This window comes from Ursus arctos, unplaced genomic scaffold (assembly GCF_023065955.2).
Source record: "Ursus arctos isolate Adak ecotype North America unplaced genomic scaffold, UrsArc2.0 scaffold_13, whole genome shotgun sequence".
NCBI lineage: Eukaryota > Metazoa > Chordata > Mammalia > Carnivora > Ursidae > Ursus > Ursus arctos.
In genome coordinates, this window is record NW_026622797.1 from 38,522,815 (window position 1) to 38,545,552 (window position 22,738).

A 22,738-nucleotide genomic window follows, 5' to 3' on the forward strand; every position below is an offset into this window, starting at 1 on the left:
ATCTAAGGTTTCTACGCTGGATTACCTACTTAGTATCAGACTTAAATGCACCTAAAAACAGTCTTACTTTCCTTTGTTCTTCCTTATTGAAATATATTAGCAAGGCTTATCCTAACGTGGTATCAAAGTTGTTTTTATCCCCGTAACCATTTTTTGTATTTGGTAGGATTGGAGAAAAGTTACAGAGAATTTGTTGATTAAAAAAAGAACAGTCAGATTCAAAAGCATGAAGTGTCCATAGGTGACTTTACAAATCCATGATAACTCAGTTCCTGAAGAATTCTTTAAGTGAAAATTGAACCAGTGATGGTAGCTCTGTCACTCTAAGCAGAAACTTACAGACTAACACTTTTCCTGTTGTGCCCATCGTGCCGAGATGCCAAGTTGATAGAATGGAAAGGGGTTATGTGTTGGTAAGAAGAGCAGTTGAGGTTGCCAGAGTTTTCTCTATTGTAATCATTGGCTTTACAAATTAATGTATCCAAGCACTGTGAATTTTTATTTTCTCCTTCCAAAAGATTAATGCACAATGATAATATATATACAACTATATGTATATGAAATATACAAACAGTTACAAAGGTAAAGCCCCAAGATTCCTTCCTTGGTATTCTTTCCATTTAAGCTCTCATTAGAAGGGGCAAAGTTGCATGAGAAAATGAATCACTGTCCTTTTGCATACCCACTTTTGTTGTCATTCCAAGCTGCCTTATGCAAATGTTCTAATAAGCTTCTCTCCTTGAGGGGATTTTTTTAAAATGTCACAGTAAGTTTTTTTCATTTTTCCTGTTCATTTTAAAGATTCTAAATGTATTCTCTTCTCATATAAGGTCATGCATTATTTTTACATATTCGAGTGAGATATAAGATGATCCATATTAAACCTATGACCTTTTATTAACTTCGTTGATTATTCTCACTTCAAGTTAAAGAAAATGAATGTTAGTGCCCAGAGAAACAAGGAAGAATCTAGTCAAAGACAGACTGTCCCTTTGTATGAGGAGAAACTAAAGAATGCCTACTTACTTACCTTGGCAATTGGTTGCTGCACAACTCTCTGAACCCACTGAATGGTTTAAAGTCAACTGGCTCATTACCTACAATATATTCAACCAGCCGTCCTGCCATCTTCAAATAACATCATAGGACGTTGTTCTGACTGATAGTTCTTTGTGCACCTGATATGTGCAGCCTCTTCCGATTATTCCTTCCTTATTTCAGTGTGTACTCTTCACAATGGAAACTCCAGGAAGGAAAGAATAATGAGGCGTGCATAGGAAGGCATCAAAGAAAGAGAAGATAAAGGCCGAGTGAGACAATCAGAAACGTAGTACATCGTATTTAGCTTCTATAAAAGACAAAGGATCATGAAAATGAAATGACGACAGAATGAGGCAGGAAAAATGTATGTGTCGATTCTGTGCTGCGAAGAGAGAATGCCCTTTGGTTCATTTTGTATCTTTAGTGTCTTCAAACTGCTTGGGAATCTTGCCAGGAAAGGATTGCAGAATCAGGACTTAAGACATAAAGCATTGAGTCAGGCATTAAGTGCTCCCGTTACGAACTGGAGCCATTGGACAACTATGCCTACAGAAGCTTATAAAGCATACTTGTTTTTTCTTGTCGACCTAATGGGAATGAAAGGCGAGAGAGACAGACAGACACAGACACGGAGAGAACATGTGTGTTGGGGGCACGTGGTTTGTGTGTATGCATACGTGTTATGGAAAAAGCCCCGCTCAGTAGCTGGAAACTCTAGCTTAGCGTTAAAGTAACCAGCTATAAACTAATTAATTCACTTACTCTGGATAATTATATCTGACCAGGGCAAATTAAATATAAAAATCTAAAGATAATTGCACAGTGTTGAACATGGGCGAGTCCGTTCGAATGGGCTTTGCCACCTAGGTAAGGCTTTAGTTAATGGGACAGGGATTCACCTCATATTTTGGTCTAAACCACCTAAAAGTGAAGCTTATAAATGTGATGTTCCTGGCATCTTGAAACATTTTTACATTGTTTTGTGTCAATAACAATTAGTCTAGGGATATTTTAGGTGTGGTGTTTCCAAAGATGAACAAGATAAAATCCCTGTCCAAGAAAATCTCACAGTACTTGAAAAAGAGGGCTGGAAAAGAGGAAGATTAAAGTGGTCTCCAGTGGTGCCTGAGACCAGACATATTAGATATTTTATCCAATCTATGGACATCTGCTATTTAGATTTCAGTACATGAGTGCTCAGGAAATATTTATTAAATTATTTGATCTAATCTTAGCCACCAATACATCAGCTAATTATCATTTTCCACTTCATACGGTGAGAAAACTAAAATTTAGAGTTTCAGATGCCTCACATTAAATCATTTGGTTCATCAATGAAGGGAATAAATTTCAAACCAAGCGATTTTTTGTCCAGTCAGTTTATGTCTGTCTGTTTTTGTCCAACTGCAGTACAAAATGATCTCTGCAAGCCCTTAATTTGGATGAGATTGCATAATTACTTGAGAATGCCATCACCTTGCCCCTTGATTATGCATGGAGGATTCCTCAATTTATAAACAAGGATGATACTGATTTAGAAACTCAGGCAGGAAAAATGGAAGCATAGAGAATACATAATGTTTCAAAATCATATGGACATGGTTAAAAAAGAAGAAGGAAAACATTAAATAGCCCATAGGATATTGAAGTAGAGAAATGCAGGCACAGGTAAGATGAAAAGTCATGGAGAAGATGATGCCAAGGGGTTGGTTCTCCATGCGACATCCCCCAAACTTGGAACAGTATTTTCTTTTGAAGGTCTATGAACTGAAGAAGTTCCAGGTCAAACCTGAAGATAGTCAGATTTCTCCTTTCTCACAATTGTATTCACCTGGACCACAGAGTAACATGTCCACAGCAGATGAAATCAAACGCTACCTACCAAAACAGATTGTGTGCAAAACAACTCCTCCCAAGACAGGAAGAAACATGAGTTCAGTGGGAGTTTTCCAAAATCCCAAAGTTTGAAGCCAAGCTACTCGGAATGATAGTAGTTCTCCATCCCATCCAGTAAAGCCTCATATAAAAAACAAAATGTGAAAGTGTGTGGGTGTGTGCGTGGGTGTGTTTTGCATATAAATTGTTTTTAAGTGATAAATTAGAATCAAAGTGACGTTGTCCAAACGTGATGTGTGTGTACTAGTAGCAGATTTTCTTCAAAAATGCAAAGGAACACTCAAATAATGTGAAAATCGTGGGCTTAGAATAAATTTATGAATGTCACTTTTTAATTAGATATTTAATAAAACCTTAATTTTTTTTATTTAAAAATTTTTTAATTTAAAATATATTTTATTTAACAGTATGGTAGAAAAATATAAGAAACAGAATTTAAAATATCAGTAAAGAGACTGGCGGGCCCTATTTGCTTTGTACCTCAAGCGGTGCTAAATGCTTCACATGTCGTGTTCAGTTTCATTTTTACAACATCTTTTTTTTATTGATGTGAACATTGAAGCACTGCAAGTGGCTTGCCCAGGTCACACCGGCACCTGAGGTGCGTTTGGGATGCTATGCCTGGTGGTAGGCCTCGTGTCATCAGCCACCATGCTTTTCAGACTCCTTCAGACCTAAACCTGCAAACCACTGACTGCTGAAATCCCTTCGTATATTTTGCAAAAATAGATTTGGTGACTTGCTTTTAAATGTAAAACTTCCCATGCTATTAAATATGGATACTATTCCAGGAGCGTATGAGACAGCAATTTTCTATCAATGCTTGATTGATTTATTTAGTTTAACCAGCTAGATTTAGGAAACTCATTTATACAACATGATTTAATGACTGAAGAAAATAGAAACTTCGGTGACTATGTGGTTTGTGCCAATGATAATACTAATACTCTGTTGGTAATTTGTCTACGTAATATAACCTAGGTAAATACAACCTACCTATAAGACGTGGAAGGTAGCTTACCGTATAGTTTTTTTGTATGAAATGTTTAAAAGCTCTTCATTCTATCTGTAGTAATAGCAGTTATAGCTATTTGCTTATGAATGCTTAAGGCTCTTGAGTCAGGAAAAAATCAGTATTCAAAGACTGGTTTTGCCCCATAGTAGGGAAAATGTACTTAGACAAATTATGAAGCCTCAGTATTGTTATCTTTAAAGTGGGTTTAATAGTGGTATTTTCCTCGTAGGAGAGGTATGTGAGGATTACATAAGATAATTTCTTCATTTGTGCAACAAATATTTACTGATCCTTGTTCTAGAAAGCACTGATCTAGGCATGATGATTCAGCAGAGAAAATAAAAATTCATCTCAAGATGCATGAAATTTGTATTCTGAGGTTAGAGAGCAAATAAACACATGAACCTTTATTATTACATAAATAAAATATAAATAATGCATATAGTACACTTATGTAGTGAATGCCATGAGGAAAGTATTATTGGCTGCAAGGGCTAATTATTATTATTACTGTTTATTTTACATATAAGGCCTCTATGTATTGAAAAGTAAATGTGAAAATGATAACAAAATAAAGTTGAAAAAGAAAAATCAATGATATTCAGCTTTTCCTTAAAAAATATTTAAGATAGGCATTTATTTATTTATTTATTTGTTTGTTTATTTATTTATTTATTTAAAAGAGAGAGCAGGGGGAGGGGCAGAAAGAGAGGGAAAGAGAGAATCCCGAGCAGACTCTGCTCAGGAGGGGACCCCGACGGGGGGCTGAATCCCTCGACCCTGAGATCAGAAACCAAGAGTCAGATGCTTGACTGAGCCACCCTGGGACCCTTAAAATAGAGACAGTCTTAAAAGAACATTGATTTGGGGGACTTATATATTGTGTAGATTTCTTTCTTTTAATTTCATGAAGACAAAACAGAGACACCTAACCACAGTTGATCTCCACTGCTGCCCTTCTCCGACTCAAGCACATACATGCTGAAGTTTTGGTTGGCCTGCTTTACTTGAGAGCATAGTGCTGATGACATTGAAAAATCATTAATGAAGCTCCCCTCCCCAGGCCCATCAGCAATTCACATTTCATAAATGAAATCAACAGCCTGGAAAAGTCAGTGCTGCACATGAAATGACAGGCCGTCTGCCTCAGCAACTCAGCGTGGTGATTTCTTGCTTGCATGTCTCCACAATGCTTGCATGTGGAGCCCAAAATGAAGGGCTCAAGTGACAAATGTTTATGAAAATCAGGTATTTTATTATTATACAATAATAGTCAATGGTAAAAAAAAAAAATTCAAGCAGTAATTTGGATGAAAATAAAAATTCCCATTCCCTCTTTCTGGCCTCCAGATCCCAATCTCCAGCACTAACCACTGTCCTTAGTATCCTGAAACTTCTTAAAGAAGCCTTTTGACTAAACTTAAATATAAATATATACATTATGTTTATATGACTAGGAACAGGCATTCACGTGTGAGTCAAAAATTAAAGTCTTGACCTTCAGTAGTAACACCACCTACAAAATGATGGCACTGAGCTCTGAATGAGCAAGTAGTAGCCCTAATGAAAGTGATGCCCACCTTAGAAAATCCTTTGATGATAATCTCACAGAGCAGTTCCTGCTTTGCATCTTCAAGGATAAAGACCCGATTCTGTAAGAAAAAAAAAAAGAAAATTACCATGCAATTTAAGTTTATGAGCATAATTCTAAAATAATTAAGATCTTGCTATACATCACTTAGAATTCTCATTAATTTTACAACATTATTTTCTCCATTGTAGGAATGACAAAATTGAGATTTAGGGTTTTAAGTAATACCCAAGGTCACAAAACTTAGTAAGTGCACTTGCTCTTAAAGCCAGATTATCTGATCCAAAGCTTCTTTTTACACATCCCATGAACTCATACCGTGTGAGGTCACGCTGTAAGCGCTGTTTGCAGAACACCAGAAGTCTATAGTTCCATCATAGTGTGAGGGTCCACGGGCACATGCGTTATAGATAACACATGTTCATAAGAGTGCCTGTAAAATTTTATGTACACGATAAAAGTTGGTTCTGATTGTATTGTACTCATAAAAATATTCTCAACAACTTTTATCTTTTTTTTCAGAAGATCTCTTGACAAACATTAAGACTAAGATAATTCCATTTCAAGATTACAATGACAGTGTGACTGAGGGGGAGAAAGCCATGTGTAGAGTGGGAAGCAAAGCTCTTTCAAGTAGATAGGACACTGAAATTTTGTTTCTAGCTCTGGAAGCATGAGATGAATCAATTTCTTCTAGGACTACAGATGCACCAGACGGAGCATGTGGTCTTTCTATAGTCACCATTTTGTTCATTTACTCATTCTTCCCACAATATTTATTGATCATATACCACACGTCAAATATGTGAACAAATGCTGATATTTGGGTAGCGAACAAGACACAGTTATTGCTCTTATGGAAATTAAAATCTAAAAAGGGATACAGACAATAAATAAAAATTAAGTAAAAAATTATGTAACAAAATTTTATATAACATTAAGGCACATGGGAAGTATTAAAATAGTGTGTGCCCTGCGCAGTTCAGCAAATGTGTTAACTAAAAAGAGAGGAATATGTGCTAGGGAGTGTTGAAGTGCAATAATAGCAGTGATATCACTTTTTACATGATATGCATTCAAGTGTTATAGGAAGTAGGGTGTGAATGCCTATGTAACTCTCACTATATAAAATTCTGCTGTTAAACAAATGAGGGTTTTTTTTTGTTTTTTGTTTTTGTAATTCCAGAAAATGAAACTCTATTAGGCTGGAACTCAAATAAAGCCAGGTAGCACTATCTCCGTTAACATAGACTATAATTAAAAAGTATCCCAACTACGAGATCAGTTTTCCTGCTGTTGGAAGGAAAACTTGTAACACACTGGAACCCTTACCTTAATCAAAACAAGACTTTATGCCAAGAAAGGAGAACTATAAGGCCTAGACAAAATTGTTTAAACAAGAGTAAAAACTGGGAAACATAAAAATATAGTCAACTATTACCTTGGTTGGGATGATATCATGAATATTACTTGGATAGTTTATAAAACTATGTATTTATCCTATACTGATAGTAAGTTGGAATGCAGTTTCTAGACAAAAGTCATTTCCTAGGACAATAAGAAATCAAAATACTTAATTCTGATAAAGTTTTATATTATTATACTAAGCTTAAGTCAATTTAATTTATCTTATAAAACAGATAACAAATACTCATAAAAACAGGAATTATACCAATTTGAAATTATTAAATTAACCACCAGGTGGCGCTCCAGGAATTGAGCGTATGTAGTCAGAAATCTTAAATGGCTTGAATTGGTTAAATTAGGAAAAATTACCACACTTTTCCCCCAAACGGTTTTTTATTAATTTTTTATTTGTATTACTTAGAGAGATTCTGAATCATAAGAAATGGGCACTTATTAAAGACAAGATGCCAAATTACTTAGTATGTTTAGTATGAAACTTTTTAGCAAACTGGATTTTAAAATAAAGTCCTTTTGCTTAAGTTACTTTATAATTTACTAAGAACACACATTTCATTGCATATTGATAAAAGTATGTAACTATAATTGAAGTTGAGAACAGATGAGAAAAATCTATTAAAACTGATTCATATAGTTTTTTTCAAATGCTGATTTTTTCCCCTTGTTTGTATGTGTGTATGTATATGTTTTACTCCAGAATCTGAAATTAAAAAAGATGAAAAGATGCCCAAAGCAGGTAAGGACGCTTTTTAAGATTTACACATAAGTAAATGTTCTGTTTGTTACGAACAAGGCTAGTATTATAATCAGGGATGGGTAGGGCTTTGAGATGCTCAAAACATTGAAAAGATATGGATGCACCCATCCCATATATTTTAAATGTAATAAGCAATAAACTTGAAGTTATGTTAAAGTTAAAATCGATTTTATGTTTTCTGGATAAGGTCATCAAAGCACTGGCACTATTAGCATATGCTGGTCCTTATTCGTCTAATGGGCAATTGAGCACTGTTTACAAAGTGCTAAGGGGACAATCTGGCTTCAGCCAGATCATGACAAATGCCTGAAACTTATTCTTATATCGATTGAACCTTATGAAATCACCTATATCCAACCATTTTTTTTACCTCAGAAGCAGTGGTTTCATATGAGTCAACCTAAAGATCCAACCACTTTCTTTCCCACTAACTAAATATTCTTTGAAATGGTAATCCATTGCCTTCTTGGTCATTGATTTGAAAATTGGAATACTCTGAAAATAGAATTTCTGAAAACAGGTTCTGTGAAGGAGGAAGACAAGAGATTAGCTGGGCAGTCTTAAGACAGGTGTTAACAGTTAGGAGAAGAAACATCATAGAATACAGTGCAGAAAAATAAAACTAAAAATTCCAATTAGTAATGACAATCTTCCCAGGGGTAACCCTATCCCAAATATTTTCTATCTATATGAAGATATTTATATGTCTATCTCTACATATGCAAAAGAAATTTATACCTCTACCTCCCCATACAATGAAAGTTCTGTGTACACACAGACATACATATCATTGGTCTTAAAATATTTGTATATACTCATTTTTACCAAGCTTAACCTATATGTAAGTAATACTTGTTTTACCTTTCTATATATATATTAAATCATAACTTGAATTATTGTCACTCCTTTTGAAAGTACTGTTAACGTAGCAGAAGGAATTCATTGTTTTTTTAGTGAAAAAGCATAGCTGTTTTGAGTGACTTTATAAAATCCGAAAGCCTGCATTCTCTGGAAGATAAATGGGAAAAAGTGACCAATTTTACACAGTGAGAAAAATGAATAATAGAGATATGATATAGTGAGTCTTAGCATCAAAACTTATAACTGAGCTTTAGATATATTGACAGAAAATGAGAAACTACATATAAAAATTGCTCTATTGTTGTTAGCACTCTTACTGGTGTCAGTGAAAGATGCTGATCAAATAAAAGGTACATGACATTACTCCTTCTTGTAAGCATAACACTGTATTTGATGCTTTATTTTACTGTTGGTATGTAATGGGAAAAGTAATATGCACTATAAATTTCCTATTATTAGTTTGCATTAAATATTTATGTCTATTTTTATGTTATATTTATTTTTAACTTCCTAAAAGGAAAGAGAAATCAGCATTAATGGCATATGTTATATAATCAATCAACAATTTATTGAAAACATATATTATGCTAAATATCACTGCCATATGTTCAGGATTGTGCTTGGTGATGCAAAACTTACAAACAAGTGATAAGATATTGTTTCCGTCCCAAGAGAGTATAAACAAGGACATAGACATGAGCTATCAAATGATGGCTACAAGACAATTATGTTAGTGGTGAGTGCTCTGGAAGTCTCGAGGGAGGAGCCACCCTGTGGTCTTATCAATCAGGGAAAACCTCAGGGAGATGATGGATTTCAGCTAGGATTTTAGGAATATGCAAGAGCAGCTGAGACAGAGGGATGATTATGCAGCATGGTGGAAGCAGCGCTAGCTTTATAGTAGAAAGACATGAATTTGACTCTTTGCCATTTGCTAGGGGTGTGACTTTCCTTAAATTACTTTACATTTCTGAGCATCAATTTCTTTATCTATCAAATGAAGATCATCAGAACAAGCCAGCAGAGTCGTTAAAGGAAATCAATTTGATGCTTGCCATTTGGTTCAGCTTCAGTAAGTGGCAGCTCTGCCTAGGAGTTAGCTTAGGGGCAGGATGAGTGTGCTGTGAGCAGGGGGCTGCAAAGAGAGGACCAAGGACCAAAGCAGATGCTAGGCACCGAATGAGGAGCAGAAGATGGCAACACTGCAGCCGTGGTACGTAGCCAAAGGAGAGTGGTTCTGGATATCCAGAGGGGGAGCATTAGGAGGCCAAAGTGAAAAGTTTGGATTCTTAGAATGTGAATCAGAAGAAAGTAATATCATAAGGCATATAATGGTGTGTGGGGTGAAATCCTATAGAAAGAATTTTCGATCAGAGATTTGACTCAAGAGTGTTTTGCAGTGATCTAAGTATTAAAGATGGGAGAAAATAAGTAAAAGTAAAAATAAAAGTAAATCATAAATAAAGATGGGAGAAATTGGTACAGAGAAGAAGCAACGAGGAAGTGAATTTTGTTTATTTTCAAGATTATTTATAGCCATGACTACAGTGTGAAATTATTAGGAATTAAGTTTTTAAAAAGCATGGAACCTAGCAACCCACTGAAAATACTAATAGCATCTTGTTGTATATTCTTTCAGTTACATGAAATCAAACACTTTAAGAGCAGTCATACTGTCTGTACTGCGCTATTGCTGCTTTTGTAACTGTCAAGCTGTTTCATAGGAAAAGAACAGGCACTGATGACTGTAGCTCTACCAGACTCCAAGGTCTCAAGCATGAAAGGATGAGAAGGTGATCAAACGTAGAGGTTGCAAAGGCAGCGCAGGTGGGTGGATGCTAGTGGGATATCTACGCAGAGATGTCCTAGCAACCCTTGGAAATTGGGAGCATTCACTTGGGATCCTCAGACTGGGTTTGATATACATGAGTTTAGAAGTTTAGAGTTCAGAGGCAAAGGAGAAAAGGAGTTGTTCCAGAAAAAATACAGAGAGGGGAATGAAGGGAATGAAAGACAGCTTCTTGGAAAAGTAAAATTGGGTTACCTGGAAGACCCAGAAATACAGTGTCTCAGCATCCCAAAGCAGGACCCCTTCAAGAACACATGGAAAATTCAGCAGTATGACATCTCAGAAAGGTCATGAGACATGATGACTGAGAAAAAGCCATTATATTTGACAAAAACCTGTCATTTTATGACCTTTGGGGGAGCATTTTCGGTAGACTGGTGGAGGTAGAAACAGTTTATAGGAATTAACAAAGGGACTTATCAGTAAGCAGAGGCAGAGCACAAACTACTTTTTCCAAGATTTTGTTGTTAAAGGGAGGCAAAATATTTTATTTCAGCAGGTAGAATCGATGAAACTTGTTTTTGTTCTCATGTTGGTGATAATCAGGCGGAATATTCCAGGGAGAGGAGGAGCAAGAAATCCAGAGGGAGATACTGATTAGGAGAGAACTGTCCCAGATTTGAGAGATGTTGGGATATTACAGGTGGAAGGAATTAGCTTAATTATGAGGAAGAACAAAATGCCCCTGAGCTTTGAGGGAAAAATGAAAGGGGAGATGAAATTAAAGTTGAGCGTACATGAAGGAGGACACTCCTACAGAATGATCTTTTCTCCTAAAATCTCTCTGTGAAGGTGACCATTAATATGTTTGTTGCCCAAACCAGGGGATGGTTTTCTTGCTTCATATTATAGTGACTCCTACGCAATATTTGACCATGTTTACTGTCTCTTGTACCCAAAAAAACCCCCAAAAACAAAACAAAAAAACTTTCTTTGGAAAAACTAAACCATTTGACCCACACTGTTAAAAATAAAACAACAACAAAAAATGACTACATTTTTAAATACTGGAGCAACATTTATAATGATTTATTTTTGACATTGCATATTATTAGTCAAGAAATTCCTTTGTTTTTTACCTGCCAAAGAAAATGAAGGCAAATGGGACATGCATTTCATTAGGTAATTGGAGAATAGCTAAGTGTTCTTTTAGGGAAGCAATGGATATTAATTATAAGTAGCAATATAATTAAAAACAAAAAAGGCTTGCATAAGTAATAAGCAATAAATTATTTTTCTTACTTATCAAGAATATTAATATTCATAAACAAACTCTTCGGAGTCCTATAGCTGAATTTCTAACTGTCTAACAAACATTTCCACTGGGTTATTCTGCCTACATGTCACTTTGTTTAAGATTGAACTCAACAGCGTCTCCATTGTCTTTTTGTTGTTACTGTTGTTCCTTATCTCAAGAAATGGAACTCATGTGTCACCATTCAGTTACATTGACTTAAACTTCTGAGTCATTTGCAGCTTCTTGTCTTTCAGAACCCAGTGTCCAATTAGGTATCAAGTTACGTATCTCCCAAATGCGTGCTCCCCCCTTTGTTTTCTTTCCTGGTAAGACCATAGTTTTAGTTCTCGTCATCTCTTGCCTGAATAAACAAACCGTGACTTAATCCTCTTATTTCCATCTCCTCTTCACAGACAGGCCCAACAACACACACCTGTGCTAGTTATCTTTTCTAAATGAGTATCTTCAGGGAACAGAGCTAGATTCTCTGCCACTACATTTTACTGCCCTCACATATTTCCTCCTTTTGTCTACTCACCACTACCACTGCTCCACCTGCACCCACGCAGACATTTTAAGATGACCAGATCTGCAGAATTTTGTTTATCCAAAATTGTCTTTGAATATTTTTCCTTCACTTCAGGTCCAGGTTAAAAACATCTTACCTATAAACCTTGCCTCCAATCTTGGCAGCTTACTTTCCCACCCGCCACCATTCTGTCTATAAACACATACCGTGAGTTCCCCAGCCTTGGTCTGTTTACATACGTTTTCCTCTACCATATGGTGTGGTATCCATAATTATTGAAGGGGTTTCTTCTAACTTTGTATCTAAGCTCCGATCTTATCTCTGCTGGGAACTGTTTAGTCTTCTCTAATTTCTGAAACAGGAAATCATTCAAAAGCCACCATAGCCACCACATGTTGACAAAATCATCTTTAGGGAAAGAAAGGCATTGGTTCATATTTTTAAAAATATATTTTTGACATACGTCTTGGTTTGTGATATAGGACATGTAGAGGCAGTTTTTTAAACGTAAAAGACTAACGGTGGAAGGACGGTCTAGAAAGAGGCGCTCTAAGACAATAGATGTGGCGTGATTGACAACAAATCTCTTAAGTGCTGAATCTCTTTTTCTTCACCTTTAAAATAGAGTTACCACCACCAATGCACCTCATGCCAACCTAACAGACTTATTGTGAGACTCGTGTGATATAATATATGTGAAGGTACTTTTGAATCTATGAAAACAGTAAAATACGAGTTTATCATCTATGCCCTTGCTGTTGCAAGTGTGAGCGTCAAAACAACAGCAGCATCGCCTGCTTGCTTGTTAGAAATATATACTCTTGGGTCTTATCAATAACTGCTGAGTAAGAATTTGGATTTTAACAAAATCACTAGTATGTACATTAAAATTTGAGATGTACTATTACAGATTTCATAGACAGCTATTGCTGCCATTGTCTCCAGGGAAGAAAAACATTAAGCTTCTCTCATACCAAAAAATTGGCTATTTTGGAATGGAGTTATATTTTTGGATGGTTGCTGTCTGACTGGCCGTGAGGTCCTCACACTTACTGGGCACTGGTTGACATTGACCAGCTGCTGTCTCACTTGATGTGTGATTTCTGGGCTTTGGTCATCCAAGAAATGATTGAGGAAACAGCTATTTCTTTCTTCTGACACAGCATAAGCACATAAGATAAACTGGACATATCTATGCATTTATTTGAGCTTAAAAGGAATAAATAAAGCTGTATTTTGTTAGCAGAATATATGTCAAGAATAAGCTGTCTGTATATTTTACCAACTGGCTAAGATTGACACAATAGGTGAATTATTTAGCCAAAGAAAAGCAGTATGTCTTCATACCTATCAGTCATCAAAGTATCTTTGGCTCATAACACTCAAAGAACTTGCTTCTAATTGGTTACTCTATTCAATTTATGTCTGTCATCATATAAACTAATGTATAGCAATAACTATCTAAAAATTACTATAGTGGTCCTACAAAAGTGTATATACATTCATATATACCTTATTAACTGGATCTTTTGAGAAGAGAAAACGTATTTCTCTCTCTTTTCTTTCTCCATCTCTTTCTCCTCCCAACCACCCCACACACCACTTAAATAGTATATACATCTTCAAGTTAACCAGAAAGCATATGCAGGGCTCCTATAAATTGCAGAAATAATTAAATCTCAATTTAATTAACTAAACTAAGTTATGGTAGGATCAAAGTCTTAGTTTAGTTCAATAAATACTTATTGAATTTCTATCTTGTATTTGAAAGTGTGCTAGATTTTGAGGATATAAAGATGAATAACATACATTCTCTAGAAATATTTCATACCAAGGCAGAGATCATTAAATAAAGAGCTAATAGTATCAAAAATAAATATATAAAATCAAACAAACAAGCAGGAAAAAGTTGTGCAGAGTGTGCTTTCTGAATACAGTGGAAAGTTGCATTTCTCCAGCCTATTGGTTCAGGGAAATATTCCCAAAGGAGAGGATATATGAATAGTCTCAGAAGGTGGGTAAAGATAAGCCAGGTGAAGAAAGCCTGGGCAGGGCAGCCCAGACAGACAGATTCGCATAAGCCTCAACTAGATGGACAACAGTCGGGAGCACTGAGAACTACAAAGATTTCACCTTCACTTCAGGACAAAGTGTGAGTGGAGAGCAGGAGTAGGTAAGGCTTAAGAGCAACAGCAGCAGAAAACCGTGCTGCCCTAGTAAGGGTTGTGTCCTTTTTCTTAAAGAAAATTGGGTGGGAACAATTAAAAGTCTTTAAGCAAAATGAGGTACAGCCTAAAGCAGAATTTCAAATAGCTGATTCTGAATAATCACAGAAATTAAAGATAAAGAGGATGCCAATAGTTTCAGGAAATCAGTTTTCTGGGTGATGAGATCTTGCACTGACACCTCTAAAGTTATTAAAAAGATCGTGATAGAGCATTAGTAGGAAGGAGAAGAGGAGAGCTATTATAGAAGCATTTAAAGTAAAATTGCCATTATTTAGGGTGGGGGATGAGAAAAATTCAGGATAACTCCCAGGTTTCTATCTTGGAATAGTAACTGGACAGTAATGTCATTTACTGTGGTTGGAATTTCCAAAAGAAGTGGCAGATTTTAAAAAAAGGAAACTACATATAGTATGTAAATTTTTGACGTATTTCTTATACAAAATTTTTGTTGAGCAGTTACTATATGCTAGGCAATATGGTAAAGCACAAACGTAAACACAGTCAGGTTGTGTTGTGTTGTACTGGTAAACATAGTCAAGTTCCTGTCCTCCTAGAGTTTATAATCTAGTCAGGGTAGCCTTGGGGGAAAGAAATGTTGAATTAGAGGTACCTGTGGGATATGCAGTTAGGTATGATTATCAGGTACCTGGGGAGAAAATATGGTAGTGGATATGGAAAGTCCTGGCAAAGTTGTGCTGGCTGAACAATGAGAATTATCATCTACCAAGGAAAGTGAGGAAGAAAGACCAAGGACCAAGGAAACAAACCAAGAACACTAATATTGTAAGGAGTTGAGTCGATAGAGAAGAAGACCTTGAAGGAGTTAAAAAAAAAAAAAAAAAAGGAAGGAATTCTGTTAGAAGCTCAAGTTATTGTCTCAGAGGGGGAAAGAATTTTTAGACGGAGGAAGCTGTCAAAGTGTCAAATGTAACAGAAATTTACAGTAAGATAAAGACAAAAACATTCGTTAGAATGTACGATATAAAGTCACTGATGATCTTACAAGCAGTTTTGGTGGAACTAAGTAAGAGGAAAACCAAATTACTATAGTTTGAGGCATTTAGTTGGAGGCCAGTAATTGGGGCCAGAAAATATACATTGCATACTTTGGATAAATTATAGGTTATTATTTTAAAAACTTGTCTGAAAAAGGGGAAAGTATGTATTACTTAGGAGAACAGCATGGTAAAGTAAAAAGAGAGGAAGATGTGACATCAGAGAAACTGTTGTTCTAAATGCTTCCTAATCTATCAGAGACATAGCAGTAACCATCTTTAGAACTTTACAGGGTTACAGTGTCAGTAAAACTCAATAATGCATGGAGCAAATGCTAAAAACTTAGGCATACACTCATTCAATTGTTGAAGACCTGAGAGATAAGAATTTGTGTATATAACACCTTAAAGTATCTCATTTTGTTTAATTATCTACCATGGAGATCAAAACATTTCCTTTCCAATATAGATCTTCACATTTGTTACTTGTTTACTTGTGTAATATTACCACAGTGGTTCATGTAGTACCACTTTTAATTTTAAAACCTTGAACTAAGTCCTTCTTCCTTAAAAACCATATAATTTTATACACTTCAGCTAAGAGTATAATTCAATAACGTTATTGTCGTGAAGTTTTTCTTCGTAACCATAAAGGGTGGAAGGATGTCCTGCAATATAAGTAAGCTATTTCTTGCACTTGTGTTTGGCAATGTTTTGCAGAGAAGACTAGTTATAATTATTGGTACATGAAAGAATTTTGAGGTTAAGTAAGTCCGGAAAAAGCCCTTAGAGTTTATCATATATATGAACACATTAGGGAATTCTGATAGTAAAGAAACCAGCTGAGCCTTTTTTTTGCCCATACTTTTCAAATTTATTCAACCATGATATCTTTTCTGTAATATAATAGCGGTGTTCAGCTGAATGCACTCTGAGAAATTATGTCTTACACTTACTTAAAAGATTTGGGGAAGCAGTAGAGCAAAGATAATAGAATTTTTAAAAAATGAGTGACAACATGTATTAAAAAGAAAAGAAAAACAAAATGAGAAAGACTGGAAACAATGTTCAGTTATGTCACAATTAGAACAATAAAGATATGCTAACATGTATAATTTATTTATAACCAGACATTGCTATCTCAAAATTTCAAAGACAGAAAATTCTAATGTAATTTTGGGGGGCAAGGGTGCTCATTCTCTTACAGGATAAAAATTGTATTAAAATTATGCTAATATGAAAAATTGAGTAGTTACCAGCAAGTGACAGTGGTGATAAATACTTTATAAGTATCCCTACAGACTCATGTAAATCTATAAGACAGCAAGTCAAGCACCATTTCTATCATAGACTAATGTTTTTTGTGTAGTCAACAGTTATGTGTCATTATAATATGCTGAGAGGGTTTATTACTGAAAAGAAACAATAAATCAAGAAAATGGTAATGATTTTAACTGTGTTAGTTCAAGGACATTTATTAAATGCCTTCTAATTCAAATCTTGGAAAATGAAAAAATAATATTGGTGCAGCGATTAATTAATTTATTCACATACATACATAACATAATTTGATCTCATGATGATCTTGTAACTTAGGTTCCGTTATTTTGCCCAAGTTAGGGGCAAGGAAGCTAATATAAAGATCAAATGTTTCCCCGGGTTACAAACTTCATAGAAGAACCTGGCTTCTTTTAATGTATCAATGACCTCATTCACACACTCAACTTGATTTCTAAGGCAGTGAACAAAAGACTTCCAATGTCTCAAATTGTCCTCTTTGACTTCTAGGTAACCTAAAATGTATTGTACCTTCCTCTTGCCAGCATATCCTTGATACAGTTTACTGCCAAATGTAGAAGCTCGAATATACTGTTACATCCTATTCTCAGAATAATAAAGATGATAGAGGGGAACAGGAGAGGGAGGTAGGTGGAGAACAACAACAAAAAAACAAAAAACAACATTTGAAGTGATAGGACTCCTATTTTGAAATATAAGCCTAAAGTCATGCTTAGATAACAATTCTAGATGACACTACTAATAAAGCAGGGCAGTACACTCTACATCCTTAGGGCTGGTTTATTGCTGATTTGTTTCATGTATTTCCTCTGCCTCAAACAGTTCCTGGCACATAATAAGAGCTCAGTGAATGCTTTTGAATGAACAAATGAGTAAGAGTTTTAGTTATATAGTCAAATGGATCTGGAAGCCTGTTTCCTAATTTGTTAAATGGACAAATTGACCTTATAAGGTTTACTATAAATGTTTAAATATTTTTTTAAAATGTTTTGCATAGTTCTGGGCACAAAATAAATATTTAGTATGTTATCTTAAATTAGACTCCAAAGTACAGGAGATAACAACTTTCCCAAATTAAAATGTGGTACAGTCTTTCAATTTCTGAGACACAATCATTGGCCATATGGCTTACCAAAATGAAAGCAATTTTTGTTCTGTAGGAAAAAAGATACAACCTTTGTCATGCTCAACTTTTGATCAACCACTTCTATACTAAAATTTTCTTTTTTTTTTTTTCTATTTCTAATGGTGACTTGAGTACTACAATCTTGAATTTTTAAAAAAATTCTATCTTCTGGAGATTGGGGATGTAATATTTCTTAGTCAATTCAATCAATCAAGCATAGTCCCACTAGTAGCTTCTGAATCAGTCTATGCCAGGTACAGTTTTTCTCAGTGGACATGACACATGCTCTGTGGATCCTGGGTAAGTTCTCTCTATTAAGAGAGAAAAAAAAAAGAATAAGATAGTTTCATTTAAAATTGCTAAACTGTACTTATGCATTAGTGTAAACAAAGAGTTATTAGCCACTATTTAGATATGTCATCTTCTTCACGGATTTCTTCAACAGTATATACTTTAGAATCCTCCAAAAGTCAATTTTTAGCTTTCAGCCTTTGCCCAAAATGATTTTCTTCCTTCTGTAGTTTATGGGAATCAAAAAATGCTCTTTTTTGCCCTTTTTATAAAATTGTCACTGAAAATCCTCCTTCTCAATTTCAACCCAATCTAGAAACTAAATGAGGAAGGTGGTAATGAGACTCGAATCGAGATGTTTCAGGGAGGAAAAAGCAATTCACTAGAGAAGGCTTTGTAACTTGCCACAGAAGATGATGGTCTGTCTCTTTTAAATTAAAAGAAAAACTCAGAATGCTCTTAGACACTTGCCTGTTAAGAAGTCAATTCTGTTAGAAAGGTTTCTGTTTCCAAGCTAATTTGTAAGTTACTCTGACAAAATATTGCAAAATTTACAAGATCCAGTTCCCTCATGTTAATGTATTGTTTGGTTTATATCTTCTTTGCTATTGTAAAATATGCTAGCTTTAGTGATTATTTGAGCCTATCTCAATCTCTTTTTTTTTTCTCTCTCCTATGACTTAACATGCTTATGTACTATTTGTAACACACAATATATCATCCGGTTTTCAAAACTATGTTCTTAAATCAAATATTCTTTTTGGTCTTTCAGTTTAGTGGATCAACACAACATTCACACAAGGGAATATTCCTCAAGACTGTGATGAAGTGTTTCACACTTGTGAGACACTTGAAGGAGGGTTCATATTTAATAATTGAATCATATTCCAGGGGAAAATGTTTCAGTTGCCTCTTGTGGACAAACATGAGGGGTCTTTTCTTTTCTTTCATATGCTATTCAAATTTAGCTCTCAATAACACAAAACAAGTTGAGAAAGAAAGAAATATGGTACTATTTATTTGAGTGTAGAAGAAGAAAAAGAAATAATATTAACTATCATTTCTTTTATTCTCACATTTCTGGTTTCAGAACAAAATATTCTCAAGCTCAGGAACTGAGATTGATGTGACCAATAACAGACATGGCAAAAATAATGGTTTCTTTGGGATCATGCCTGACAACTTTAGACAAGCCCATCAAGGTTTAGACATTTTACTGAGCTTTCCTTCTCACAAACCCTCCATCCCCACCCCATACTTTAACCAATGCCTTGACTTTTAAAATAAGAACTGAATCTCATGGTGGGATTCAGCATGGTGGGAGCTCATTTCTTATTGTCTCATTTCTTTCCTAAGACCCATTTAAAGTATCAGGATGTGATGGAGCGGTTTAGGGTAATATGGTTTAGTAAATCTTAATAATTAAAACATGCTTGGGCCAGATGGTGCTCATCAATTGAAAATGATCGGGAATACATATTATATATAAAACTACTCAATAGTCACTCCTAAACATGGTATAATTTTCTCCTTTTCATAGGTGAAATAACCATAACCAACATTAATGAGAAATTCCACACACAAACTTTGACATGTTTTATTTTTACATATCCCAAAGCAAGATGATTACAACACAAATTTGTAAAATCTCCTCTGTAGAGAGAAAAAACGGAAGATTTCTGCTGATGGTATGTTTCAGTGAAGGGCCACAGAGTTAAAAGAACTCTCTCTTTTTTGCAAGTCCTTTTCAAATATTTTAGCAGCATCTTCAGTGAGTCATTAGTGGGAGTATGTTTAGTTGCATCCATTACTCAATAGAGTAACCCTCCATTTATATAGAGTTGTCTCTTGTTCATTAAAGACAATTATTGTTGACACTGTGAAACAATGCACAAGCGCTAAGAATACAAAGATGATAGTTGCATTGCTGTCCCTGCCTAGTGAGTTTCACAATTTATTTGTGGAAGACAAATGAGTAAATAATTACAAAGTATTGCAAATAATTACAGAGTACAGAGATGATGGTTTTTCATATGATGCTGAGAGTACAGATTAAGGGCACCTAACTCATCCTGAAAAGAGATCAGGAAAGGCTTCCAGAAGGAGACAACAGCTAATCTGAGACTTGACAAATGAGCATGGTATGGTGAAAAGAGGCAAGAAGAGGCAAAAACATCGAGTGATATGATGGGGAAGGAAAATGATATAGTTGAGTCTCTAATACAGGCAGAAACTGAGAAGGAAATAAACAAGTGGAAGTACACTCAAGATACATTTAGAAAATGGAATCAACAGGGCTCTGTTAAGAGCTGAATAGGGATAGCAAAGGATGGAGAAGAATGTTGGATGATTTCCAGCCTCCTGATTGAAACTGTAGATGGAATGTAATATCATTTACCAATATAGGGAATGTGTTTGGAAAAGTTTTTTCTTTAGAAAGTGTGATATGTGAGTCAATAGTGGAGCAAAACCATTTATCCTTATATCTTTTATTTTCTCCCAACTGTTCAAAGTATATATATGATATCAGAATTGATATCCTTTCTATACCCTTAAAGGGAGGTACCTAGCATGGCATTTCAGCCAAATCTAATTATTATGACTGTCTCCAGAATTAAATTCATCTCTGAGAATTCAGTTTTTCAATTAATAAGTGAGCCTTATAGGCTAAATATTCTTAGGAGACAAGTGCTTATCATTTACTAAATGCTAGGTGATCACTTACTAAATGAATGATTGAATAGTGAATAATCATGGTGTGCTGTCACTGTTATATTAAGTTCCCTATCAAGAAATAAAAAAAACTTCAAAGTGATGGTTCTGATTAACTTCCTCTTTCCATTGGTTCTCTATTAACTTCCTCTCATCTCTCACACCTAATCATTGTGCCAACAAAACATTTGCCAGGAACAGTTTAATTAACATCATTTTAAATCCCTTTAAACATCAAGGAGTAGGACCTCAAGATACCCTCACCGCTTGTTTAAGGCAAAATAAAAGATAATGGAGGGCTTGTGAACAGAGTGGTCAAGGGTAGTTTCTTGAATAACAAAAAAGTTTCCATAGAAATTTATTGTAGTACAGCCTCAAGAAATTTAGCAAAATAATTGGCACCTAGAAAATTTAGCCCAATGCAAAGCCAATAAAGATGGAAAAGTCATTTCTGTATATGAATGTCACTGGCTTCATGTATCTAGGGGCCATATTACCACAGATCATAATATGGTAAGCCTTAAAGAACTATATAAACTGTATCTCAATATACTGCCAAATATTGCTGCTTTTAAAATGAAAGGACACCATGAACAATATTTTTACTTCTTACCACCAGACTGCATTTCAGTCAATGGTCCTAACGTAAACCAAAAATTCTTCCAGAAATTTAGTTCCAATTGTGAGAGGCAATTCTTGCTTACCAAGTGGCTTTGAGAAAATTAAAGGTCACTTTTCAAAGCATTATTTGTAATTTCTTTTTCTGATTTATACCACTACATATATGATGCTAATCTTCATATAATTTTACATTAAATCTCTAAAAATATATTTGTAAATGTTGCATAAATGATAATATGGTATTGTCAACCAAATAACCTTATATAATACATTTGATAAAAAAAGATTGCCTCTATGTGTAAACACGTCCACAGGTAAAAGAAGAGAAAGGAATGTTTACTCAAATTCATATACAAGTCAAACAGCAATTCCTTTTAGAGTTTTATAATATATTTTATATATTAACGTTTAAACTTCTTCCATTTTAATTTTGTTAATTAAAAGATTATAAAACCTCATAAAACATGTAGCTGAGCAATAATGGCTTCTAGTAAAATGTAATAAGGTTTCTGAACTGGTTCAAGCATCCCAGAAAAGTCCTTATGATATTTTCTTGCCTCCTCCAAATGGCTTGCTTATTCAATATATATGCTACAAAGTTGGGATATTAATCTTCAAGTCAATTTAAAAGGTAAAGTGCCTGTCTGATAGTTCTTTCTGGTTAAGATTTAAATCTACAGCAGAGCCAGTTTCTGCTCTGTACTAAATAGCTGTGTAAATAGATATATTATATCTGCAACAGACTCACTGGTCTTAGAAACAAGGTTTGTTCTTCTGCCTTTAGACTTATACATGCTTCCAACAGCAGAAAATCTATTAGGAATTGAGCAAACAGATTTATTAAAGAGCAATAAGCCCGAAAGAAATTAATGCTGCAACTTTTCAGGTTGATTATAAATTGTGTCTCCTTTGGAAATGATTTACTATTTAGATTTAAATTAACATTTAACATAATTATATCACTTCACCTGGATGAAATCTTAGAAACCATCTAATTTAACTTCCTCCATTTCTTTTCTTTTTGTAAAAAATGAAAAAACAAGCAAGTTAAATGGCCATGTCAACAGCAAATGAGTGTTTTAGAGAACCAAACTCAACCCTTAAGACCTCTACCTATTGCTTATCCCAGCACACTACACATTAATAGTTTCTGATTATACTAAGTCAAGATTTTATTATTTTTCATTAGATGTTACTTTAAAAATTTCCTTAGTATATAATAGATGTAGACATGCTATTTATTCTTTTACGTAATTTTAAACTGT

At 34.7% G+C, this 22,738-nt stretch overlaps 1 protein-coding gene across 34 annotated transcripts in view; it reads left to right on the forward strand.

Annotated features, from left to right (window-relative positions):
* The window catches only part of TRDN (triadin), a 362,517-nt gene that overhangs the window by 281,904 nt on the left and 57,875 nt on the right, over positions 1-22,738 (forward strand). For 29 of the 34 annotated variants that reach the window (XM_057311074.1, XM_057311078.1, XM_057311076.1 and 26 more), the window contains one exon: positions 7,666-7,704. The exons of the other annotated variants lie outside the window; for them this stretch is intronic. In XM_057311074.1, coding sequence (XP_057167057.1) covers positions 7,666-7,704 — 39 coding nt within the window. The remainder of the gene's footprint in view (positions 1-7,665; positions 7,705-22,738) is intronic. 34 annotated transcript variants of the gene reach the window in all.